The following is a 22,876-nucleotide window of genomic DNA, read 5'->3' on the forward strand; positions in this document are numbered from 1 at the left end:
TTCCCGTGTATCTCTCTCCCTCGACCTCGCATCTCTCTTTCCCTCTGGACTCACTAGGACAGTGTCACCCATAGAAAAGGCTCGCAACGAACCCAGGATCCCTGCCCTGTGAGTTCGACGACACGGAGCAAACTCCGACGAACCTTTTTTTTTTTTTTTTTCCGTTGGGTAAGTCTCGAACCTCTCCTTCTCGTTGTTAGCTTACTGCTTGGTGGTGTTTTGTGATCTAGAACCTTTCATTTTTATGTAGGATTTGCTTCGGAATCGTTGTGGGTGAGCACACCCATTTTTCCGGTGAACCCATGCACTCCGAGGGCTTTTCCGGTCACCTCCAACCGAGTTACGGTGTTTGGAAGGTAGAAACCTCTCCCTCTCTCTTTGTTCTTCATGTTTGTACTTAGATCGGAGCGTGAAACCCCCGTTTTCAGGTGACCGGAGCTGTAGCAGCTCCGGCCTTCTTCTTCCTCGGCACTAGGCCATCCGGCTTTTCCCATTTCCTCCCCTCGGGCCTTAGGCCCGTGTTGTCTTAAGCCCAAAACCTTAGCCCCTTTAGTTTTTAAGTTTTGTTATTTGGTTTTTAAAACCCTTAGGGCCTGGGCCGGTTTTGACTTAAAGGGCTTAAAGCCCTGTTAGTTTTTGTGAGGCCTTAGGGCCTTGGTGCCGTGGGTGTGTGTGTTAGGTGTGTGTGTGTGTATGTGTTTATGCATGCACATGCATGCCGTGTGTGTGTGTGTGTGTGTGTATTTGTAGTATATGTGTGTTGGGCTAAAGCCCAAACCCCAATTCTCACCCTAAAACCATTTTAACCCAAAAACCCTAGGTTTCTAAAACCCTATAAATCCTAATCCTATTTAACTTAAACCCTAATCCAGGTTCAAGTCTAAAACCCGATAGACCTAATTTGACCATTGACCCCCGGTCAACATTGACTTTAGGGTTGACTTTTTGGGTTTTCGTCCGGGACCATTCTTAGGGTAATTCGACGTTCTGAATCCGTTTCCAATGTCCGTTTTCCCAAATTCAATTGCTATTATATAGTTTTATTTATTGGACTCTTTATGTGCTTAGGGGCAATTATTGTGACGTTTCCGTCTTCACTAGTGGCGCAGCTTTTGGCAACTAAGTACTGTGAGTGGACCCCTTCTAAAATTACATGATTTTATAGTAAATGCATAAATGATTAGCATGCCTGCAAATTTATGAATTGATTTATGTTAAGCCTGTTTATGAAATTTATTGATTTCGTCTCGTGTTTTGGTGAGGAAATAAATTGTTAGCCTAGTTTGTGCTATATTTTAATATATCGTACTTTCTATAAAAACCATGAACTGGTAGACTATCCGATGGATGACGATAGGATGCTAGAACATGTTTTAGAAACCCCTCTTTATAGTATAGACGATGGATGACTTTATACTATGAAGTGGTTATTTATGAGAGGCGTAAATATTTGTGCGTACCTAGTAGACACTATGCTGCCTGGGGTGAGGATCTAGTGTTGGCATGTAGGTCGGGAGAAATAATCCCTAGCGAAAGGCTGAGGGACACGAAGACAGGCATTGGGTCGGGAGAGAGTTATCTCTGGCTATGGGCACAGAGACTGAGGTGCAGGCATTGGGCCAGGAGTTATATTTATTCGGTGATCTTTCTAGCAGCACACCGCGTTTACGAGACGATTTATGATACGTTTACTATTTTGATTTCCGCGATGCGTTTCCGCGATGTGACTTTTGAGATATTTGGCATGCGAGGATTTTTATTAAATCCATCACTTATTATGCTAGTAGTTTTCATTATATAAACTGTGGGGGTTAGTATCTTGATAACTGTTTTATTATTATTATATATATACGAACTTGGTCCACTCACCTTTGTTTTGCGCCCCCATTCAGGACTTAGAATCAAGGCACCTAATCCCGGCGTGAAGGCACTTCCGCAGCAGCATCTTCGGATCCTCTCGATGTAGGACTCACTTCTTTATTCATTCAATTTTATCTAAATTCTTTTTAGTGATTAGGTTTAGTTGTATGTTCTGAACACATTCGTAAATTGTTAGTTCATTGTATTTCTAACCTTTATTTATTTCTTATTCTTAGCTTTTGTATCAATTAATGGCTTTCGTCACCCTCGGGTGTCGGCCAGCACGTGTCTATCCTGGTATTCGAGGAATATCAGGGTCGGGGCGTGTCATTACCACCTCAGGTTTGAGGTCTATTGCAACCTCATACAACATCTTCAAAACATTTCATTTTCATACCTCACGTACTATTTTATTTCAATATAATACATCCGTTACATTTTCCATCCATTGATTCGTTAAGAGCTGATGTGATTGCCAAATTTGTGCCACGTGGTAAAAAAAAAAAATTATTATGCATTAAAAATATTATAATATAAAAAATAAAAAATCTGGCATAGAAATCGTCTTCCCCACCCAACCACCTCGCAGCCGAGCAAGCTGTGGAAAGGTGTTTTTGCGATGGCCGAAATCATGACCATGCTCGTCACCTACGACGTTCTCCAAGTCCCTAATTCCCTCGCATTTCTCCAATTCATCGAATCGATCTATGTTTTCGCGGCGGAAATGTTGAATATTTTGCTTAGTTTCTTGCAGGAGAAGATCATGAGAATGTCTTACGGCGACGACAAGGCCTTTTTCAAGTACTCGCTTTTCCTCATCTTCTACAACCGCATCACGATGTCGACGGTGTGGAATGGGGTGGAATGGATAAGGATAAGGGGCTTGGATTTGGACAGGGTGGAATAGAGGGTCTGGATTTGGAGGTTTAGGGTTTGGGCGATGACGGTGAGAAAGGCGATGATGGTGTTGTTTTGGTGGTCGGAGTGGGCCTTGGTTGCGGCTAGTAGGTGGAGGAGGAGTGATGAGGAGAAGGTTGGACATGGTGGCGGTGAAGAGCATTAGAGGTGTAGGGTTTGGGCTCAGTGAAGGTGATGGGGTTCGGAAAGGGAGGGAGAAGATGGGTTTTCTGGGGTTTTAAAAAAAAAATAATAGGGTAAATATTATTATATTTTAAATGCATAAAAAATTATTTTTTTTATCACGTGACATAAATTTGGCAGCCACATCAGCATAAATGTGGATTTCATATTTACCACATCATCACTTAACGGTTTACTTACAGATTTTTTAACAGATATATGAAATTGAAATAAAATAATAAGTAAATGTCTGAAATTGAAATTTTTTAAAATATTGTAAAAAATTAAAATCGATTTGAACCTGAGGACGATTCTTCTCCCTTCCATTTATGTTTATTAGACTTGTCTCGTACGCTTCTCGACTTTCTCCTGTCTGTTTTCCATATCATTCAAATTTCTCGCAAAAATTTTCAGCCATTTTTCTCGTTTGCGAGTTTTGAGTGACTTGGCTTCATGACTCGGCGGTTCGCGTCCGACTTGGAGTCTCCGAGCAAGCGATTCGAGGCGTTCGAGTTCAGCGCCGACGACCAGGTGGTGGAGACGCAATCCGCCAAGATGATGGCCAAATTCCGAAACCTCATGAAGAAGGTGCCCAGGAACGCCAAAAACGCCAAGAAAAAGTGCCTCGGTTCCCCACTCACCAAGTACACGTTCCTCCAGTACTGTAAGTTTTCACCATTCGCTTTTCCTAATTTGCCTTTTGAACTGTGGTTTCTGACTAAATTCTGGGAACGAGAAATTGGAATTTTGGGGATTTCGGAAATACATCGTTCTAGCTCTCCAAAATTGCGCCAATTAATTAACTTCAAATGATCGAATTTAAATTCTGCTTCAAAATGTTGGAAATAAACCGATTGACGTCGACGGTGGAGGTAGTAGTAGTAGTAGGGTCATCACTGCCTGAACCCATTTACTGATTTTTAAGTTTTCTGAGTTTTTTTCTTTTACTTTCTGTGTAGTTGCAAAAGAAGCAAAGAGTCCACAAAAGAAAATTAGCACAGTATTTTTATTAGACGATGATTCTGGTACTAGTGCGGATCGTCAATGTGGATCGTCTGATTCGTTTCATGCGGGTACATTAGCAGAGGATGGCGCTGCAAGACGGATGTCTGGGTCGGATGCTTGTGCTCTTTCTAGTTCTTCAAATCATCAAGTAAATATTCATGCTTTTTGCCAATTGCTTCAAGTTTCTAACTCCTAACTTGTCCTACTTGGGCGAATTGTTTTCAGTGGGGTTTGAAAACCTTAAAGCAACTGTATTTGGCCCTGAAGTTTTAAATATGATCATACTTGGTTTCTTTCCATTTTGCTAGACTCGTTATTTTACTCATTTTAAGGGGATGCCAAAAGTTCACTTTAAGCATATTGTTGATAACAACTTGATTTATATTGTTGCAGAGTAAGCAAGTTTTTATAATTTCAGATGACAATGACAGATTTGAGAAATGCTCCTCATCAACTTTGGCCGTTAGTCCATCAGAGAATGAAGGTGACTTTTTAATTCTGTGAAGTACATATCATATAGTTATGGTGCCTCTTTATTCTCAGTATTTTGTGAATGCCATTTATCTTACCCAATATTTTTTGCATGATTTTAGCTCCATTAGAAGAACAAGTATCAAAGCCAAGTTCTGGTGGATATGCAAGGGTAAGCTTGCCTCCCTTCCCCTTGTTATATTCCCTTTCAACCTTTTAAATGGTAATTTGAATCTTGTTATGGTAAGTGTAAGAAACATAGTGAACAGGAGGAGCAAGAAGACAAACATAATATAGAGTGTAGAAGTATGAAAAAATGAAATGTTTGATGAAAACTACCCCCAATGTTTTTTTTATCTCCAGAAAGTAGGATATCCTTTCATAATTCTATTCTCAATGTTTGAGCTTGGTGGATCACCAAGTTTATGATAACCATTGCGTCATCAGGACTCGAATTGAAAGTTTTGTTAGAGTTATTCCTATGAGGCTGGTTAAGATTTTGCATCTGAATTGGAGAACATAAAGAAATACGAACGAAATAACTTTGAAATTAACCTAACTCATTTTTATGTCAGCTGGATGAGTATCCGAAACACTTCACCTCTCCTGTCTTGGGAACTTCTTTGAACCAACGTCTTAAATCAATGGCTTGATGCTTGGATTTTAGGTTTTAATTGTAAGAAGTTCATGAAAGAGTGGTGTACATGCGGAGGAGGATGCTTTAAAGGGGACATGTATGTATGACTAGTAAACTATGAGCTACATGCATAACAGTGTGCTGGAAAGATATGTCATTTTGTGTCTTCCTGACAAACTTAGGTAAAATATAAGTCTACTCGGGGGTTTTTCTGGATCGTTCCTCTAGCCTGTTTAACCTTGGCTTCATACCCTTTGCAATTGCGGTGGAGATCCCTAACCATAAGAGTTTGGTCTTTGGATGCCCCGAAGAAGGCTATTATTCTTTCTTTGCAAGTGTTCCCTAAACCAGCTGGTCTTGAAAGATGTGTGAAGTTTGGTCTTTGGATGCCCCGAAGAAGGCTATTATTCTTTATTTTTTTTCAAGAACCAAATGTGTCTAAACAATAGAAAAGTCTCCTTTGGGTTTTAGCCTCATTAATCATTATGCTACCGATATTAACTACGCATTTTCACATCTAGCTGCATTATGATCAAGCGTCCTGTTTTTTTTTTTTTTTTCATCCTTTCTAAATGCTTTTGAAGCATGGCTAAGACTCGATGTAACTAGGGTTGAGATGATTAGTGTTGGGGCATTCGGGTAATTTTGGAATTTTTTGAGATTGGAGTATTTCTCGATATAACACGTAGCTGCATAGTCATTCTAAGGGATGCTTTCAACCTAAGGCTCTTGATCCTCAAAGCCTTTTTTAATAGATAACCCGTTTTCTGCTTTGTGAAATGGTTTGATGCTAAATATTTTGAATTATTGTTATTAGCTTAGTTGGATGATCTCTGGTTTATAGAAGATATGTATAGCACAAGAAGTACTACCTTTGATCTAACATCATTAGACCCATGACAACCTTAATTGTTGACTTCTTAGTTACAAAGCTTACTAGCATGAATTTGGTATTGTGATGTTTATTTGGGCTACAAGATTTAGTTTTTGGGAATTGTCCCTTCCAATAGAGATCTGTGTATTGGAGGGGACTTATATTTGAGATTGTTTAGCCATATCTGCTTCTACACCACCCTTAAATAGGTAATTGGTAGAATAAATAAATGAAAGTGAAGCTGTGACTATATTACAGTGTCCAAGGCCCATCATTATTGCCAATGGTGCCTTTAAACAAAAAAGGTGATGATCAGATGGATGTTGAAATGTGATTGATCTGTGATAGGGGGAGCATTATCAAGTTAAAAATTGCCTCTCTACACACCAAATAAAAAAAATTAAAATATCAAGTAGTTTGCAATGAAGATTTATTGGTGTAAAGGAAACAAGAACATTCTATGGATAGCTGTTGTTTCTTTCTTTTGCATTAGTGGAGTTACATGATAGTATATTCACAGAATGTTTGTGCATGTGGATAAAATACATTGCTTAGACTTATCAGTTTTTTTTAGTTTACACTATTTAGTAACTTTTTGTAGTAAATTGTTATTTTGATAGATTTTAGATACTTTATGTGGGACATAGAATCTCAGTTAATTTTTTTATGCCGTTGTCTTTAGGTAGATGGTTTAACTGTAAATGGGAAATTGAGCCAAAGGGAATGTTTATCTTCAAGTGGTAAATTGGTGATATTATTGAGATTTGAGTCAGAATGGTGTGGCAGGGTTAGCTGCAACTGCTTTTATGTTCCCTTTTATTTATAAAGGAAGACTTATGTGCAATTAAATTTGGTGTAGGTTGAAGAAGCTACACTCAACCTTCATCTTGAATCAAGGGATTCTAGAGGAGCTGGAAATGCAAATAAGGATTCAGGTTTGTGCATATTTAGATAAATGGTATTGGATCTTTGTGATATTGGATTGTATAGTGTATTTTTTCCCCTTAAACTCCTTTATAAATGTGTAGCGTTACATATTTACTTGAAAGATTCTACCTATTTGATTGAGCAAATAATGAATTTTTGTCTACAAATCAATGTGGTTTACACTTGAATATCGAGTGACTTAAACAAGCACGATTATTTTTAAAAAGGCCTTCTTCCTAACACTTATTTTTTACTTTATAAAACTTAATATCTAGCTTCTTTATTATTGTTTAAAAAGCCTTCTTCTAAACACTTATTTTTTACTTTATAAAACTTAATATCTAGCTTCTTTCTTCCTCAATTTACACTGTAACATTAGATTTTATACTAAAGAATTGGTTTCAGCCTATTGGTATTGAGAATAGAAGATCAAATTTGATATTATATATATTTGGTTTTATTTTATCTCCATTTTAGCCCGTCTTGCTTTGCCTCTCTGCTGTCTTGGATAGGAAGACATTAGATAATGGTTTGTTTTGATGATTTACATTTTAATAAAAATTTTGTTTCTCTTCAAATAAAATCTAAACCTTTCGAAGACAAGTGAGTACTACTTTTGAAAATTAGCTAAACTATTTAAATGTTCTTTGTGTAACATTTGATTTTGTTGTCAATGCAGGCATTGAGCAGTTGAGCTGTTCTGTTTATGAACCTCATGTGGACAAAGAGGAAGATACTAAATCATTGGATGAGAGGTATGGACATTTTGGATTTTTTATTTTGATGTTCACGGTTCACCAGATAGTTAACTATTAAAAAGAATTTGAAAGCTCACCACCTTGAATCTTGAGGAAGCAATGCACTTTCACCAAACCTAAGCTTGGCTAGAATACTAGACCTCCAAGGTTTGTTCTTGCATGGCACCAAACAATAGCAGAGTCACTTATCTGACCACAAATACCAATACCAGAGAACCAAATATTAGCATGGTAATCTTACCTAATTTAGCTAAGGGACATGATAATACACTCCAAGCATCAGGTGTCTAAGAGCAGCACATTTGTAACTGTTTCTCATCTGCATAAGGCAAAGCAATAAACTATACATTCTTAAAATTTAGATTAGTCATCTCAATTTTTTTTCTCGAGTTGTTTTTCATTATATTGTGTTAATTTATGTCATTGTAATTTGTAAACTATAGTTTTTTTTTTTTTTTAATCTTTTATTATTTCTTTGCAATTTGATACTACCTTTGTTGAGTGTATCGCCCATTATATTTAAAACTACTTGTTTTGGTGTTAAAATTTTGGCAATCTTCTTACATGTACGTTTATTGGCTTTGATATTATCATATCTCATCCTTTTTTACTTCCATTATGATCCGTGTTGGTTGTTTATTTTAGTGCCGATAAGCCTTTTGAAGTGAGTTATCCAGAAGGAGATCCTGATGCAGTTTCTATAAGTAAGAGAGATCTTGAGCTTCTACAGCCGGAGAAATTCATTAATGACACTGTAGTTGACTTTTATATTCAGTAAGTTTGACCTGGCCACTTTCAAGTTTCTCTATTGGAAGCATTAGAACTTCCTTTTTTTGCATAACAATGAAGGCATTATAACTTTCAGAGAAATTCGTTAAATGTGTAGGGAGGCTTCTTGTATTTTTTTTTATCTTTTATTTCTGGATTTGAGCTTTTAAATAGTGCAGAATTTCAAATTTGTTTGGGTTTGGGCTGCCTTCGTGTTCCATATAATTTACCATATTGTGTAGATCATCAGATTGTCAGGCACACATGATGCTTTTTCCTTACCCAATCCTTATTGATCTGATGCTAATTGATATTTACAACTTGAATGTCTATGTTCACTTTGAATTAAACATCAGCTTCTTTTTTTTTTTTTTTTTTTTGAGGAACTCATATAACCATATTAATGTGTAAGTAAGACTTTCAGGACAGGTACTGCAGAGAGGAATCTATTTCGTTGATGAAACAAGCCATTCCCCTTTCTGAGATCATAGTAGTCTTATGATAGTTTACCACCTTTACCTTTAATTATCAAACTTGGGAACTACAAAGTGTAAAGATCTACTTGCAGTTTGGTTCTAGCTCCTATACCCTTTCTTTTTATCCGATTGTACTTCCTACGTCCCAGATTAAAAAATAGTCGATATTGAGTAATTTTGATTTTTTACTTTCTCACAGATATTTAAAAAGTAAAATTCAACCTGAGGAAAAGCATAGGTTCCACTTCTTCAATAGTTTTTTCTTTCGGAAACTTGCTGATCTAGACAAAGACCAATCAAGTGCTTGTGAAGGCAAGGCAGCATTTCAGGGTGTTCATAAATGGACTAGGAAAGTGAATGTGTTTGAAAAGGATTATATCTTCATTCCTGTAAACTACAGGTGAGAAAATGCCGTGCATTATTTTTGTTGCTGCTTGTGGCATTGGAGAATTAGACCACCGTTTTAATACGAATTATTACTATATCTTGTGCAGTCTCCATTGGAGTTTGATTGTCATTTGTCATCCTGGTGAAGTGGTTAATATCAAAGGCAAGATCTTTTAGGACTGTGATTAATTTCCCTTATGTACTATGGTTTTATTAGAGGTCGCACTTGGTGCGATGGCAAGTGCCTTCGCCCATGAGCGGTAGGTCTCGGGTTCGAGACTTGGGAGCAGCCTCTCCATAAAATGGGGGTAAGGCTAGCCGACATTCACCTCTCCCAGACCCTGCGTAAAGCGGGAGCCTTGTGCACTGGGTACGACCTTTACTATGGTTTTATTGTTTCAGTTTGTTTTGTCTAATTATCTTGCAGATGAGAAAATTGAAAGCTTATCAAAGGTTCCATGCATCTTGCACATGGATTCAATTAAAGGAAGTCATAGAGGCCTCGAGAAACTTGTTCAAAGGTAGCTTCTTATGGCTCAGCTTCACTAGTCTCCTTCTGGTTGCCGGCCATAAGAATTCATTGTTCTGGATTTCAATTTTCAACAAAAGCTATTATTAATTTTTTATTCATGCTTCTACTTGAGTCTATTTTGGATTCTATTAGTCTTCTGATTTTGTTTACATTTGGTTGATGCGGAAGCTAGAATTCCCATTCTAAAAAATTAATGGGCCCACTTGTGCAAATTTTTTCTATCAAACAAAAATAACGATTTCATTAACTAATAGTTGAGGTGTTAGATGTAAAAGAATATATTGCTTATATTGGAATTTGCTCTCTTATCAAATTAATGATTTGCTATAATATTGAAAATTTGAAACTATGTCCTTCAGTTTGAGACTACTGATCACAAGGATTTCCCTGATAATTTACATTGTCATGAGATGACAGATACCTATGTGAAGAGTGGAAAGAGAGGCATGGTGACACATCAGAAGATGATTATTCAAAATTCTTACATTTGAGATTTGTAGCTCTGAAGGTAATGCCTTGTGCTTTTAGTGACATCCATATCATTAACTAAAGAAACAATATCTCTTTCCACTTTATATATCTAACTTTTTCTTAGTAATAATCATGGAAATTTTTTAAATATTGGGGAGGAGTTGGATTTTCTGTGGGTGATTGGCAGCTTCCATGTCAAAACATTTTAGACTCTTCAGTTTGATTTGTCTTGATGGGAGGGGAATATGATTTATTGTTGTGTTTATGGAGTTAGTTTTTAGTTCTCTTCTCCAAGGTGTACTTTTTGTCATTCTTTCCTTGTGCTCCTTAATAAATGTTTGTCTAACAAGGGGAATTAAGTTACCATTTGTGACGTTTGCTTTTCTTTCATATTATTCAGTTACCACAACAGGAAAATTCATATGACTGTGGCCTCTTTTTGCTTCATTATGTGGAATGTTTTCTGGAGGAAGCTCCTGTCAACTTTAGCCCTTTGGAAATCACAAAGTCCTCCAAATTTGTAAGTCATCCTATCTCCTTTCACCAGAGCCTAAGCAAAAAGATTGTATATGTTCTGTTTTCCAGGCCCTTATGAATGATGCAACTTTTCTTAGTCCTATGATCCTATCTCCTATCAGCATAAAAAAGTTCGTTTAGTTGTCAAATTTTCCCTTGTAGCTTCTGTTGCTCTCTCGTGGTTTTTGGTTGACTTGTTCTACTATTATTTATTGATTACACTCAAATTCAATCCATAGTAATCCTTAAGTTGTCAAGCTTATGTTGCCTCTACATGTTGTCAAAGTCATGTGCACCATCCATAATATATACTATTGGCCACATTTTGTATGAAGCTTTGGGTTTGAATGGATAAGCAACTATTTTCAAGAAATGATGAAACAAGAAATGAAAATTTTGTTGCCAACTTGGTTCTAGAAGATGGATTACTCAAGAAGAAAACTTCTCCCTTCTAATCCTCTAATTCCTATTCTAACCTCCTTGAAGTGAAAATCATTCTCTTTGACCTTAAATTTAGAGGGTTTATCCATTCTCGTCCAATCCTCTATACCAAACGAGGCCAAATAAGTTGGCAGATATCCAATATACATCATGCCTCATGGTAAGTTCTTCACCCAAGAGTTCTTCACCCTAGCGGCTTTTGACAATATGTATAAGCGACTAGATACCAAAGAAGGAGAGTTTGTTATCTATAAACTAGCTAGAGCAAGGGAAAAGAAGACAAGGGACCTAAACCATGTGAGGTGCATCAAGGATGAGAATGGAAAGGTTCTTGCTACAGAGAATGCGGTCAAAGACAGATGGAGAGGTTATTTTGATAATCTTTTCAATGAAGGACATGAAAGGAGTACTTCTTTGGGGGAGTTGAGTAACTCAGAAAAGTGTAGAAACTACTCCTTTTACCCGTCTAATTAGGAAGGAAGAAGTTGTAGCTTTGAAAAAGATGAAGCATAGAAAAACAGTGGGCCCAGATGATATACCGATCGAAGTGTAGAAAGTCTTAGAAGAGATGGGTATAGCATGGCTCACAGACCTTTTCAATAGGATTTTGAAAACAAAGAAGATGCCAAATGAATAGCGAAAGAGCACTTTGGTGCCTATCTACAAGAATAAGGGCAACGTACAAAATTGCATGAACTATAGGGATATTAAGTTAATGAGTCATACAATGAAGCTCTGGGAGAGAGTAATTGAGCATAGACTGAGGCAAGAGACATGGCTCTCGAACAACCAATTTGGGTTCATGCCAAGGCGCTCTACTATGGAGGCAATCTATTTGTTATGAAGATCGATGGAAAGATATCGAGATATGAAAAAGGATTTGCACATGGTCTTTATAAACTTGGAAAAAGCATTTGATAGGGTCCCAAGAGACATTCTTTGGAGGATTTTAGAGAAAAAAAAGAGTACGAGTAGCATATATCCACGCTATAAAGGATATGTATGATGGAGCAAGGACTGCCGTAAGAACTCATGAAGGACAAACCGAAAGCTTTCCCATAACTGTAGGGTTACATCAAGGCTCATCTTTAAGTCCTTACCTTTTTGCATTGGTAATGGATGAGTTAACATGACATATTCAAGATGATATTCCTTAGTGTATGCTTTTCGTAGACAATATAGTGTTGATAGATGAAACTTAGGAAGGAGTGCGAAGCTTAACTTTTGGAGAGAAGTGTTGGAATCTAAAGGTCTTCGCCTAAGTCGGTCAAAGACGGAGTATATGGAGTGCAAGTTCAATGCAAACGGAGGCTCAAATGAGTTAGGGGTGAAGATTGAAGACCAGGAAGTACCAAAGAGCAACCGCTTTCGCTACCTAGGATTTATCTTGCAAAAGAACGGAGTTTTGGATGGAGACCTCAACCATAGAATACAAGCTAGATGAATGAAGTGGAAGAGTGCATCTGGCGTGTTGTGTGACCGTCGTATGCCACTGAAGCTCAAGCGAAAATTTTATAGGACGACAATAAGGTCGGCATTGCTTTATGGCATGGAATGTTGGGCAATGAAGCATCAACACGTACATAAAATGAGTGTAGCGAAGATGAGAATGCTTCATTGGATGTGTGGGCACATGAGAAAGGATAAGATTAAGAATGAGGATATCCGAGGTAAAAGTAGGAGTAGCTGAAATTGAAGGAAAGATGAGAGAAAATCGGTTACGGTGGTACATGTGAAACGAAGGCCTACTGACGCTCCAGTTAGAATATGTGATTACGGGATAGAGGTTCAGGGCCAAAGGGGTAGAGGAAGACATAGGAAGACTTTGGAAAATATTCTAAGAAAAGACCTAGAGTACTTAGATCTAACGGAAGAAGTGACACAAAACCGAGCGCAATGACGTTCTAGGATTCATATAGTGGGAAAAGGCTTTGTTGTTGTTTGTTGTTGTTGTAGGATCATCTAACCGCTATTATACCAGCTTGAAAACCCATCTTGTATTGCACCCCAAATGAGAACAGAAGATGAACAATTTTATTATCGATAAAATGATGGATTGTGGGCCTAAGGTTACTTGTTTCCTACTATTTCCTTGTATATAGGATATGGAGGCAGGGAATTCATTGTTCTTCTACCCTCTGCCAAAGTTAATAAAAATCTACTGTTTCTTCACTTGTGGAAGAACTAACATAAATTTTTATTCTATTTTTCATTTGAGAGGATTTACTGATGCATTTGACCATGTATTTTTTTTATCTTTAACTGGTGTATGACTTTGTAACTATGGGAAATTAATTTGATATGCTACAACAATGTTATAATTTTTCAGCTCACAAAAAATTGGTTCCGTCCTGAGGAAGCTTCTGCCAAACGATCTCATATTAAGAAGTTAATTTGTGAAATCCTTGAAGATCATTCTCGGGAAGCACTAAATGCGGATTGTACTGATAAGCATCCTTCCTCTCAAGGGATGGACGAAACAGACAAGCTAGAAACTGGCATGAAGTTTCCTGAAGATCTGTCCAGCTTAACAAAAAAAGTTCATGGTAATTCCTCCAGTTCCAATGCTAGTGGAATTGAAATTTCGTTGTTAGGAGATTCTCCTCCTGTACAGGTACGGTGCTTTAGAAAATCATGATTGGTTTTGAGGGGGTGTAACCAAGAACTTCTGTCGGGTTAATTTCTGATGTAAATTATCTGCAGGTTGCTTCTCGGGTTATGAGTTTAATGTCACCAATAGAGGTAATCCTTTTTTATTTATTTATGATCCAGAGGTTCCTTTGGCTTTTGGGTGTTATTATTTGCTAGTTGCTAATAATAGGTACCATGTATTTGGAACTTGACTGAAAATTTAGTGCTGGATGACATTACGAATGTGCTCCACCATGATTATATTGTATCAGTTTGACCACATCACATGCCATTTATATGTATCTGATCGTTCAGTGTACCCATGTGTGCTTTGTATTTATTATGATTCCAAAGATACTTGACATGCAACTGATTATAAACTAAATGAAAGTACAAAGAAAATGATTTTGCTATTTTCATAGAAGATTATTTTACATAGAAACAACGATGGTGCATTGCAAAAAAACCGTCCAAAGAAGATTATTTTACATAGAAACCGTACAAAGAAGATTATTTTCCATAACAAGTATTTTGAAGACAAACTCTGCTAGTCTCCAAAATTTTCCCAGAAACTGTTGGAGCATCTGCCCTTTGGCCATTAATAACATCAATGTTTTTTAGATTTTACTAGATGCTTTGTACGTTGCATAAAGTTCGCAAGGTGTCTGTGATCCTTGCTCCCAAGAGAAGAAAAAATAGTTGTACCTGCTTGTATTCCTTGACAACTCATCAGGCATGTTTAGTTATGATATCCGGGAATGCTGTCTAAAGTTGCAATGCCTGTTCAAAGCTTATATTGCCTTAACAATATTGTTCATATGGATTGCCATAAAAAGAGTAACGTCAGACACGTGTGCCATGCATTCTAGTGAAATTTGCTTCCAGATTATGTCGTGTGTAGTGTGCACTATTATTAATTTTGTAGTTGAATAACAATATCAACCGACATTATGCTCTGAGAATGGTTGAAAATATTTCCAAGCAACTAAAGATATCCACTTTATCTTGCTTGATACAGGAAGTTGACGATAGTGATGATCAGATTGCTGATTCAGGGGTCAACGTGGAAGATTGTCAGCAAGGGACTGGATTAGCTTCTAAATCACTCCCAAAATCCTGTTTTGAGAAGAGATTTAGAGTTGCTAGGCATATCGGAGGAAATGTTGATGCATCTAGTAGCGGATTACAGAACTTATCTGCAGTGGGGATAGATGTAAACCGTTCGATAATGGAAAATGAGGCTTTGAACTATCCAAGGAAAACAGATGCACCTGAATCTTCAAGTGAAAATTACAAAGATTATGTTGTGCTGGATTCTCAAGACGAAGACGACATCCAAGGCGACTACAAAGATTGCGTTGTGCTGGATTCTCAAGACGAAGACGACATGCCAGGCGACTACAAAGATTGTGTTGTACTGGATTCTCAAGATGAAGATGAAATGCAAGACGACAATGAGGTTAAATATTTTTCTTCCTCTCTAGAAAACGAACTTTCATTTCATCAAGATCCTGACTCAACCCAAAACATCGATCGCGAAGGGATTCAAACGCGAGTGAGTCGTGAGGATCCAGAGTCGGGATCGGTCGACCAGCAGCCTCGAAAAAGGCGACGGATCGCTCGTGCAGGACGTAGAAGACGGCTTACGCCCCTTTTAAGGCGGTTGCATTTATTCTGGCCGTTTTGGTAATACAGCACTAGACATTAGTGATCTTTTACTGTATTAAGAATAATTGCTTAGTAAAAAGCAGTGGAAAGGGTAACGAGTGTTCGGAAGTAAAAAAATCTAACACAATGGTTCCGTCGTGTATGCCTCCAAAATCATACGGTGGACGAAGAAGTGATCTTCGTTCAATTTACTCCCTCGAAATTTCGCCAACGAAGACAACAAATCTCATCACCTACTGGTCATTTACCATAGTGGTAGAAAGATGTTGAGCCCTTACAAGACGGTATGAGTTCAAACTCTAGTCTCTAATGGTGGTTAATTTAAAATCTAATCTTACAAAAATTTATCGTCTGACAAAAAAATATTTCTCACCACCAACCTCACCATTTATCTATTACTATTAGATGAGTTTGAATTTTAAAATTTGTGTAGTTTTGAGCGGTGATAAATATGGTGGTTAGAGTATCTCTAATGGAAGTCCCCATTTAGGGACTCTCACCACCATTTTGAGTACTTATTTAAAGACTTAAAAGTGAATCTTTGTGTCTCTAAAAGAATATTGTCTCCAATGGTAGTGTCCTTATAGGAGAATCCTTAAATTTGAAGTTTTTATGGTTTTATTTATGTGATAATTTGGTTTGGTGCACAATTTTTGCTTATGTTAAATTTTTTTTTAATTAATTAAAAGCATTAAAAGAAAAATCTTCAATCAGGATTGTGAGTACGGTTTTCCACTCAAGGTGTACTATTTTTTGTTTATGTTAACCATTTTTTAATTAATTAAAAACTACAATCAAGATTGTGGGCTCCGTTTTTCACTCAAAGTTGTCCCTATACAGTCTTTATATGTGAAAAAATACATTATGTATCCGGGGAGTCCTATACTATAGGGACTCACTTTCCGATCCATTACAGATTCATTTTGTCTCTATATTTGTTTTATACTCATTTTATACCGTGGTTGTTCCTATTTAGGGACTCCAATGGAGATGCTCTTAGCACTACCCTATTTAAGGGTGGTGAGTGAAAATGCACCCAAACAAAGTAATTTCTAATAAACACATATGTCCAGCGTGGCTTTCTCAATTTCTTTATTAATTAGATAATGCCACTGTGTATGCCTACGTGTAGTCCACGTAGAAGTAAGCCTTCCAAGTTTTTTTTGTCCTCTATTTACTTTAGTATTATGATCTAGTTGTATTCCTCTTTAGTTGTAAGTACGAAGTTTTAAGTTCGATTCTCGTCAAATGTGGATTTGAATCATATTATTATGGCTGGTTCATTTAAGACTTAGAGGGGTGTATTCAATTGAGAATTTGAGATATTTTAATGGATTTTTATGGAGTTTAACTGATTTGTAGAGATTCTATGTAAAATTATGATTCAATTCCTTAGAAATCTCATGGGAAGAGGTGAGATTTGTGGATGCTTAAAATACACTACTAAATCTCTCTAATTCCCTCTAATTCCTCAACTTTTCCAAATTCTTTAAATTCAAATTCTAATTGAATACCCCTAAGGCCATCTCCAACCGATGGCTAGCCAGAGGGCTCGTTTTAGCCCTCTGGCCCTTCAAGATCCTCCAAGATATTAATATTTTAATGAATAGTACATGATCATATTTGTGTCCATCTCCAACCGAGGGCCAGAGGGCCAAAGGGCTCGTTTTAGCCCTGTCACAAAAAACTGTCTCCAACTGAGGGCCAAATGGCCATAGGGCCAAACATAATTTATTATTTAAAAACTACAACTTAAATTCAAATCCAACGGCAAAGTGACGTCAGCTAGCCGTTGGATTTGAATTTTTTTTTGCTATAAATAGGGTCGATATTGGGATATAATTCACACAACTTTGAATTCAATCTATTTCAATTCCATCTCTTTCAATTCAAGTTTGCAATGAATTCCAACTTTGGATCCTCTTCAGATTCCAATTGGGGGTCTTCATCCAATTCCAAAAAAGAATCAAAATGGGCGCAAATGAGACGAGAAGATGAGGAGTCTGATGAAGAAGTTCAAGTAAGGCGCAACAAACAAAACAGAGTAGCAGCCATGGTTGTGGCCATGGTGTGCCAACCAACTAAGGAACAACCTCAATGGGGTGGCTCTATTGTTGGTCGCTCTTACAAACCATGAAACAAAGCGATGATGCATGCCAATCTGATGAACAACTACTTCAGCCCCAACTCGGTGTACACAGAAGAGGATTTCAGACGTCGCTTCCGGATGAGGCGTCATGTCTTTGAGCGTTTAATTTGTTATGTCCAGCAGGTCAATCCGTACTTTTGACAGAAGCGAGGCAGAGCAGGCCGTCCTAGTTTGGCACCTCATCATAAGGTTACTGTTGCACTCCGAATGATGGCCTATGGCTCCCCAGCTGATTCGATGGATGAAACCCATGGTATGTCTGAGTTTACATGCCTTGATACTCTTGAAGAATTTTGTGACACAATTGTTCAGGTTTACAAAGAGAAGTACCTCCACGAGCCAAATCAAGAAGATTTGAATCGGCTCCTTCGCAAAGCTGAAGACCGTGGGTTTCCGGGCATGATAGGGTCATTAGACTGCATGCATTGGGATTGGAAGAACTGTCCCACCGGATGGCAATGAGGCTTTAGCGAAAGGTCGAGAAAGCCAATTGTTGTGTTAGAGGCGGTTGCCTCATATGACACATGGATCTGGCATGCTTTCTTTGGAGTCCCTGGTTCCCAAAATGACATTACAATTCTTGGGCGTTCACCCCTCTTCAATAACTTGACGGAAGGTAAAGCACCTCAACTTGACTACTACATCAACGGTCGTCAATACAATATGGGGTATTACTTGGTAGATGGCATCTACCCAAAGTGGGCGACACTTGTCCAAGCAATTCCAAACCCTAGGAATGACGTGGAAAAGTTTTTTACCTTACACCAAGAGGCATATCAGAAAGATGTTGAGAGAGCTTTTGGTATTCTACAAGCACGGTGGAAGATCATCATCGAACCGGCAAGAGGGTGGAGTCGAGAAAATTTGGACTCCATCATGATGTCTTGCATCATATTACACAATATGATAGTGGAGGATGAGCGAGATGGGTATATTGATGGAGAGTCCGATGACGACCAAGAAGATCCAAATAGGTCAAGAAGAGCTCGTGCAAAAATATATGATGAGCCTAATTTGCCTTTCAATCCAAGAACTGGTAGTATCTCTACAGATGAGTACATGAGGCGCTATAGAATGATACGTTCTCGTACCACAAACAAGTACCTACAACAAGATCTTGTTGCACATCTTTGGGCCCAAAGAAGCATGGAGTAGGCATTTACGTTTTATGTTTTTAAAAATGTTGTTTAAGTTTCATGTTGTATAATTTTTATGTTGGTTAATGTTATTTAATGTTGTTTCATATTGTTTAATATTGTTTCATGTTACTTAATTTAATTTAATGTTGTATAATGGCTTAGGAAGTTATAGGAAAAAAAATAGAATTTAAAAAAAATATGAAACAAATTTTGTGAAATAGAAGTTATAGGAAAAAAATGGAATTTAAAAAAAATATGAAACAAGTTTTGTGAAATAGAAGTTATAGGAAAAAAAATGGAATTTAAAAAAAAAAACAAATTTTGTAAAATAGAAGTTATACGAAAAAAAAATATGAACCAAAATTTGTAAAATATAAGTTATGGAAAAAAAGTTATAGGAAGTTATAGAAAAAAAAAAGGTTTAAATTCATAAAAACAAAAAAAAAATTGAATACAACGGCTAGTGACTGGGTAGCTGTTGGAATTCAAATTAGTGTCGGTTATAACCGACACTGTTCAAACTACTATTATATTAACATTGCTATTAGTGTCGGTTATAACCGACATTAATAATATAGTATATATTATTTTTGTCGGCTATAACCGACAAAAATAACAAAACATTAAAATAAAAAATGGCCAACCCCGGGCTCGCTGCATGCAACTAGCCCTCCAACCCTTTCCGATTTCGTGGGGCCCTTCCAGATTCCAGAACCCTCTGACCTAGCCCTCGGTTGGAGACGGTTTTCGGGCTATTTTCGGCCCTCTGACCCTTTGGACCCTTCGGTTGGAGATGACCTAAATGTTATAAACTTCTTTAAAATTCTAATTGAATACACTTGGATTTCTAAGGATTTTAATAAACTATCTTAAAATCCTGATTGAATACACAATAAATTTCAAATAATCACTTAAAATCCTGTCTAGATTCATTAAAATAATTAAAATCCCTCAAAATCTCAATTGAATACTCTCCCACCTTCTTAATATAAATACTTTGTTAATAAAATTCCTCCACAACCAAGAACCGACAAAGTATTACTAGCAGGTTTAAAAAATGGGAAAACTAATAAAAAAAAGGTTTAAAAACTTTGAATTTTAATAATAAGAACAAAATAAAAGGTAAAGTGAATAGTACCTGGATTGACTTTTTGTGTAAAAATATGATTTTTCGTTAAAATGAACAGTACCAAGAGCTTTTGTTAAGGTTCCTTAAAAAAATTGAATTAAATGGTCCGGACCATATGGAAGCCGCCAAGCCGGACCCCAAAACAAAATTAGAAATTAGCATAATATCTTTCTATATAATTTCTTTTTGGGGTGTGATATCCACACACCCCATTTTACTTCTCACACACCTTTTTAATTTTTGGCCGTGGAATCGGATGAATTCAAAAATATCAACCGACATAAATTATCAAGGGTGTGTGAGAAGTAACATGGGATGTGTGGATAGCACATCCTTTCTTTTTTTATTTATTTATATGGCCTAATTCATCCATGAACGCAGGCAAACTGGAAGCTTTACATTTGAGTGAGAGAGAGAGAGAGAGAGAGAGAGAGAGAGAGAGAGAGAGAGAGAGAGAGAGAGAGAGAATGGATGACGACGATGGGGTGAGGGCAGAGGCTTTAGAGATACTGAGAATGTTCCAAGTGCTTCCGCGATTGGTTGTCTTCGACATTGATTACACTATCTGGCCTTTCTATTGGTACGCCATTTTTTCTCTATTTTTCTTTCCCGACTACAACTTGTTTGGTTGCCGAGCAAAGTCAAGGAAATTCTTGTTTTTCTCTCCTTTTCCCATGAAGCAGCGAAAAGCTTCCATTAATTGTGATAACCCTGATGACTAGTGAATATATGTAATCCTACTTTCCCTGTCAACTGGAAACAAAACCATGATATGAGGTTTCGGATGTTGTGAATATTCTTTTGCGTAGTGCATTATGAATCCTAGAACGCCACAACCCTTGGTTTTGTACCTTTATGAATCCTAAAACGCCACAACTCTTGGCTTTGTACCATGTATTCCGTTAGCTCCAAATATTTCGTATCTTTTCTTAAATCTCTTTTCAAGTCTTCCTAGAGTTTATGGTTTAGGGTTCACATTTGTAGGCTATAAGCCATGGACGGAGCTAACTTGCGCTAGGGGGGCAGATACGCGTGCTCAATTTTTTCGTAGAAAAAAATGTACATGCTGGTGACATAAGTAAGGTGTATCACTAGTTAACTTGCTTGTGATATTAGCATTTTTTTTAGTACATTGATATTTTTACACTAAGGAGAGGGGGAGGGGGAGTTAACTCTTTCAGTTGCTACTGTCAACGTTGAAAGAGCATGTTCGTCCATGAAATTTTTGAAGAATCGATTGAGAAGTCGGATGGGAGATCAATGGATGAATGATAACATGATTATTTTTATAGAGAGATATTTGATGGTATTGGTAATGAAGTTGTCATGATATTTGATGGTATTAGTAAATACTTTAGCCTTTTAATTGTGACTCTTGTTTGAGGATGCCCCCATCCGTACAAATCTCTGGCTTCGCCCCTGCTATAAGCTATCCATGGATAGACACAAAGAAAAGATGAAACAGTCTGTGAACTGAGTTATGTCTAACATACACAGTTTAGCATATTCTCTTGCAAACAGTTTTGACAATTTTATGTTCAGCCCAAACTTACATTTGTATTCCTTTTTCAGTGAATTGCGCTCCGAAAGTGAAATGCCATCGATGTATCACCATACTAGAGCAGTATTGTATGCACTGAAAGAAAAAGGAATCGACCTCGCCATTGCTTCGAGGTCACCAACTGTTGGATATAGCAAAGACATTTTTTGAAAAATTGAACATCGAGTCAATGTTCGTTGCCCAGGTGATGCTTCAGAGCACAATGCCTTTTTCTTCCTTCAGATTCAATTGGGATTAAGAGAGCTGCCAAAGATGTGCTGACTGTAACACTTCGTCGATTGAGTTTTATTTGTAACTCTGAATTGCCGTTTATACAGGAGATTTTTCGGAGTTGGACGCACAAGACAAATCATTTTCAGCGAATTCATACGAGGACTGGGGTCCCCTTCAACTCAATGCTTTTCTTTGATGAGGAAAATAGGAACGTCCAAGCGGTAAGATCATGCCTTCCATTTCTTCTGTTGCAATTGTTCTTATTGCTATTGTTACGATTACGTTTCGGATTTGTGTTATCAACTTTTGAATTATTATATTTCTCACCATCACCAGCACCTTCGTCTCTTACTATCATGAAAATAAATATGAATAAATCATCTGTTGACCCTTGATCGTTTCCAAATACATGACTTTTGCCTAAAATATTTTAATTTAAAAATAATGAAGAAAAATTGTGTGAATTATTTGCTAGTGTTTAAGAACTTATCAGAAATCACTGTTTATCTATACAATGTGTGACAGAAGTGTTACTTCGCATCATGTCTCCGTGCCAAGAGATTTTATTTTTATACTCTCAGTCTCACCCATTTATCAAAACATTTTGATGGTGTTTACAGGTTTCAAAGATGGGCATAACAAGCATTTTGGTGTTCAATGGGGTAAATGTTGCAGCGTTGAGGCAGGGTCTTACAAATTACGCCGAAAATGTGAATACATATGAGCGGAACATGCAGAAATGGCGCACAATGTACTCCAAAAGTTCAAGCTCATCTGAGAAGAATACAACAACAACAACAACAACAAAGCCTTTTCCCACTAAGTGGGGTCGGCTATATGAATCCTAGAACGCCATTGCACTCGGTTTTGTGTCATGTCCTCCGTTAGATCCAAGTTTTTATTCTTCTGTTGAGATCTCCATCTAATTCTCCGTTCTCTTGCAAGATAGATCCTAGGTAGCGAAAACGGTCACTTTTTGTGATCTTCGCTAGATTGCTCCGGTCATTAGTGTGGATAAGTATATAAATGGATAGAGATAGGAAAGCAAACACAAGATGTACGTGGTTCACCCAGATTGGCTACGTCCACGGAATAGAGGAGTTCTCATTAATTGTGAAGGGTTTACACAAGTACATAGGTTCAAGCTCTCCTTTAGTGAGTACAAGTGAATAATTTAGTACAA

General features: G+C 37.3%; 1 protein-coding gene, 1 long non-coding RNA gene and 1 pseudogene across 3 annotated transcripts; all 3 read left to right on the top strand.

The window, feature by feature from the left end:
* Positions 1-225: 225 nt before the first annotated feature.
* Positions 226-2,185, top strand: LOC126587510 (uncharacterized). Of its 2 annotated transcripts, XR_007611107.1 has the most exons (3): positions 226-356; positions 1,893-1,962; positions 2,097-2,185. It is a non-coding gene; the product is annotated as an uncharacterized LOC126587510 (long non-coding RNA). The 2 variants fall into 2 exon arrangements; XR_007611106.1 differs by lacking the exons at positions 226-356; positions 2,097-2,185 and adding an exon at positions 968-1,128 and having other exon boundaries at positions 1,893-2,068.
* A 1,082-nt stretch (positions 2,186-3,267) lies between these two features.
* Positions 3,268-15,734, top strand: LOC126586518 (probable ubiquitin-like-specific protease 2A). The gene is made up of 15 exons (XM_050251371.1): positions 3,268-3,604; positions 3,900-4,093; positions 4,339-4,429; positions 4,539-4,588; positions 6,787-6,862; positions 7,534-7,609; positions 8,258-8,386; positions 9,056-9,256; positions 9,351-9,406; positions 9,671-9,764; positions 10,193-10,283; positions 10,647-10,766; positions 13,533-13,817; positions 13,907-13,945; positions 14,853-15,734. Exons 1-15 carry the CDS (start codon positions 3,394-3,396, stop codon positions 15,522-15,524), a joined length of 2,385 nt encoding a protein of 794 aa, XP_050107328.1. The 5' UTR covers positions 3,268-3,393; the 3' UTR covers positions 15,525-15,734.
* Positions 15,735-20,386: 4,652 nt separating this feature from the next.
* LOC126584180 (uncharacterized) lies at positions 20,387-22,475 on the top strand (annotated as a pseudogene).
* The last annotated feature ends 401 nt before the right edge of the window (positions 22,476-22,876 follow it).

This window comes from Malus sylvestris, chromosome 10, assembly GCF_916048215.2.
Source record: "Malus sylvestris chromosome 10, drMalSylv7.2, whole genome shotgun sequence".
Taxonomy (NCBI): Eukaryota; Viridiplantae; Streptophyta; class Magnoliopsida; order Rosales; family Rosaceae; genus Malus; species Malus sylvestris.

Coding starts and splice junctions, on each gene's coding strand:
- LOC126586518 (XM_050251371.1), top strand. CDS start 3,394: ATGACTCGGCGGTTCGCGTCCGACTTGGAGTCTCCGAGCAAGCGATTC. Junction 9,257..9,350: donor TTCATTCCTGTAAACTACAG/GTGAGAAAATGC, acceptor TATCTTGTGCAG/TCTCCATTGGAGTTTGATTG. Junction 13,946..14,852: donor GTTTAATGTCACCAATAGAG/GTAATCCTTTTT, acceptor TGCTTGATACAG/GAAGTTGACGATAGTGATGA.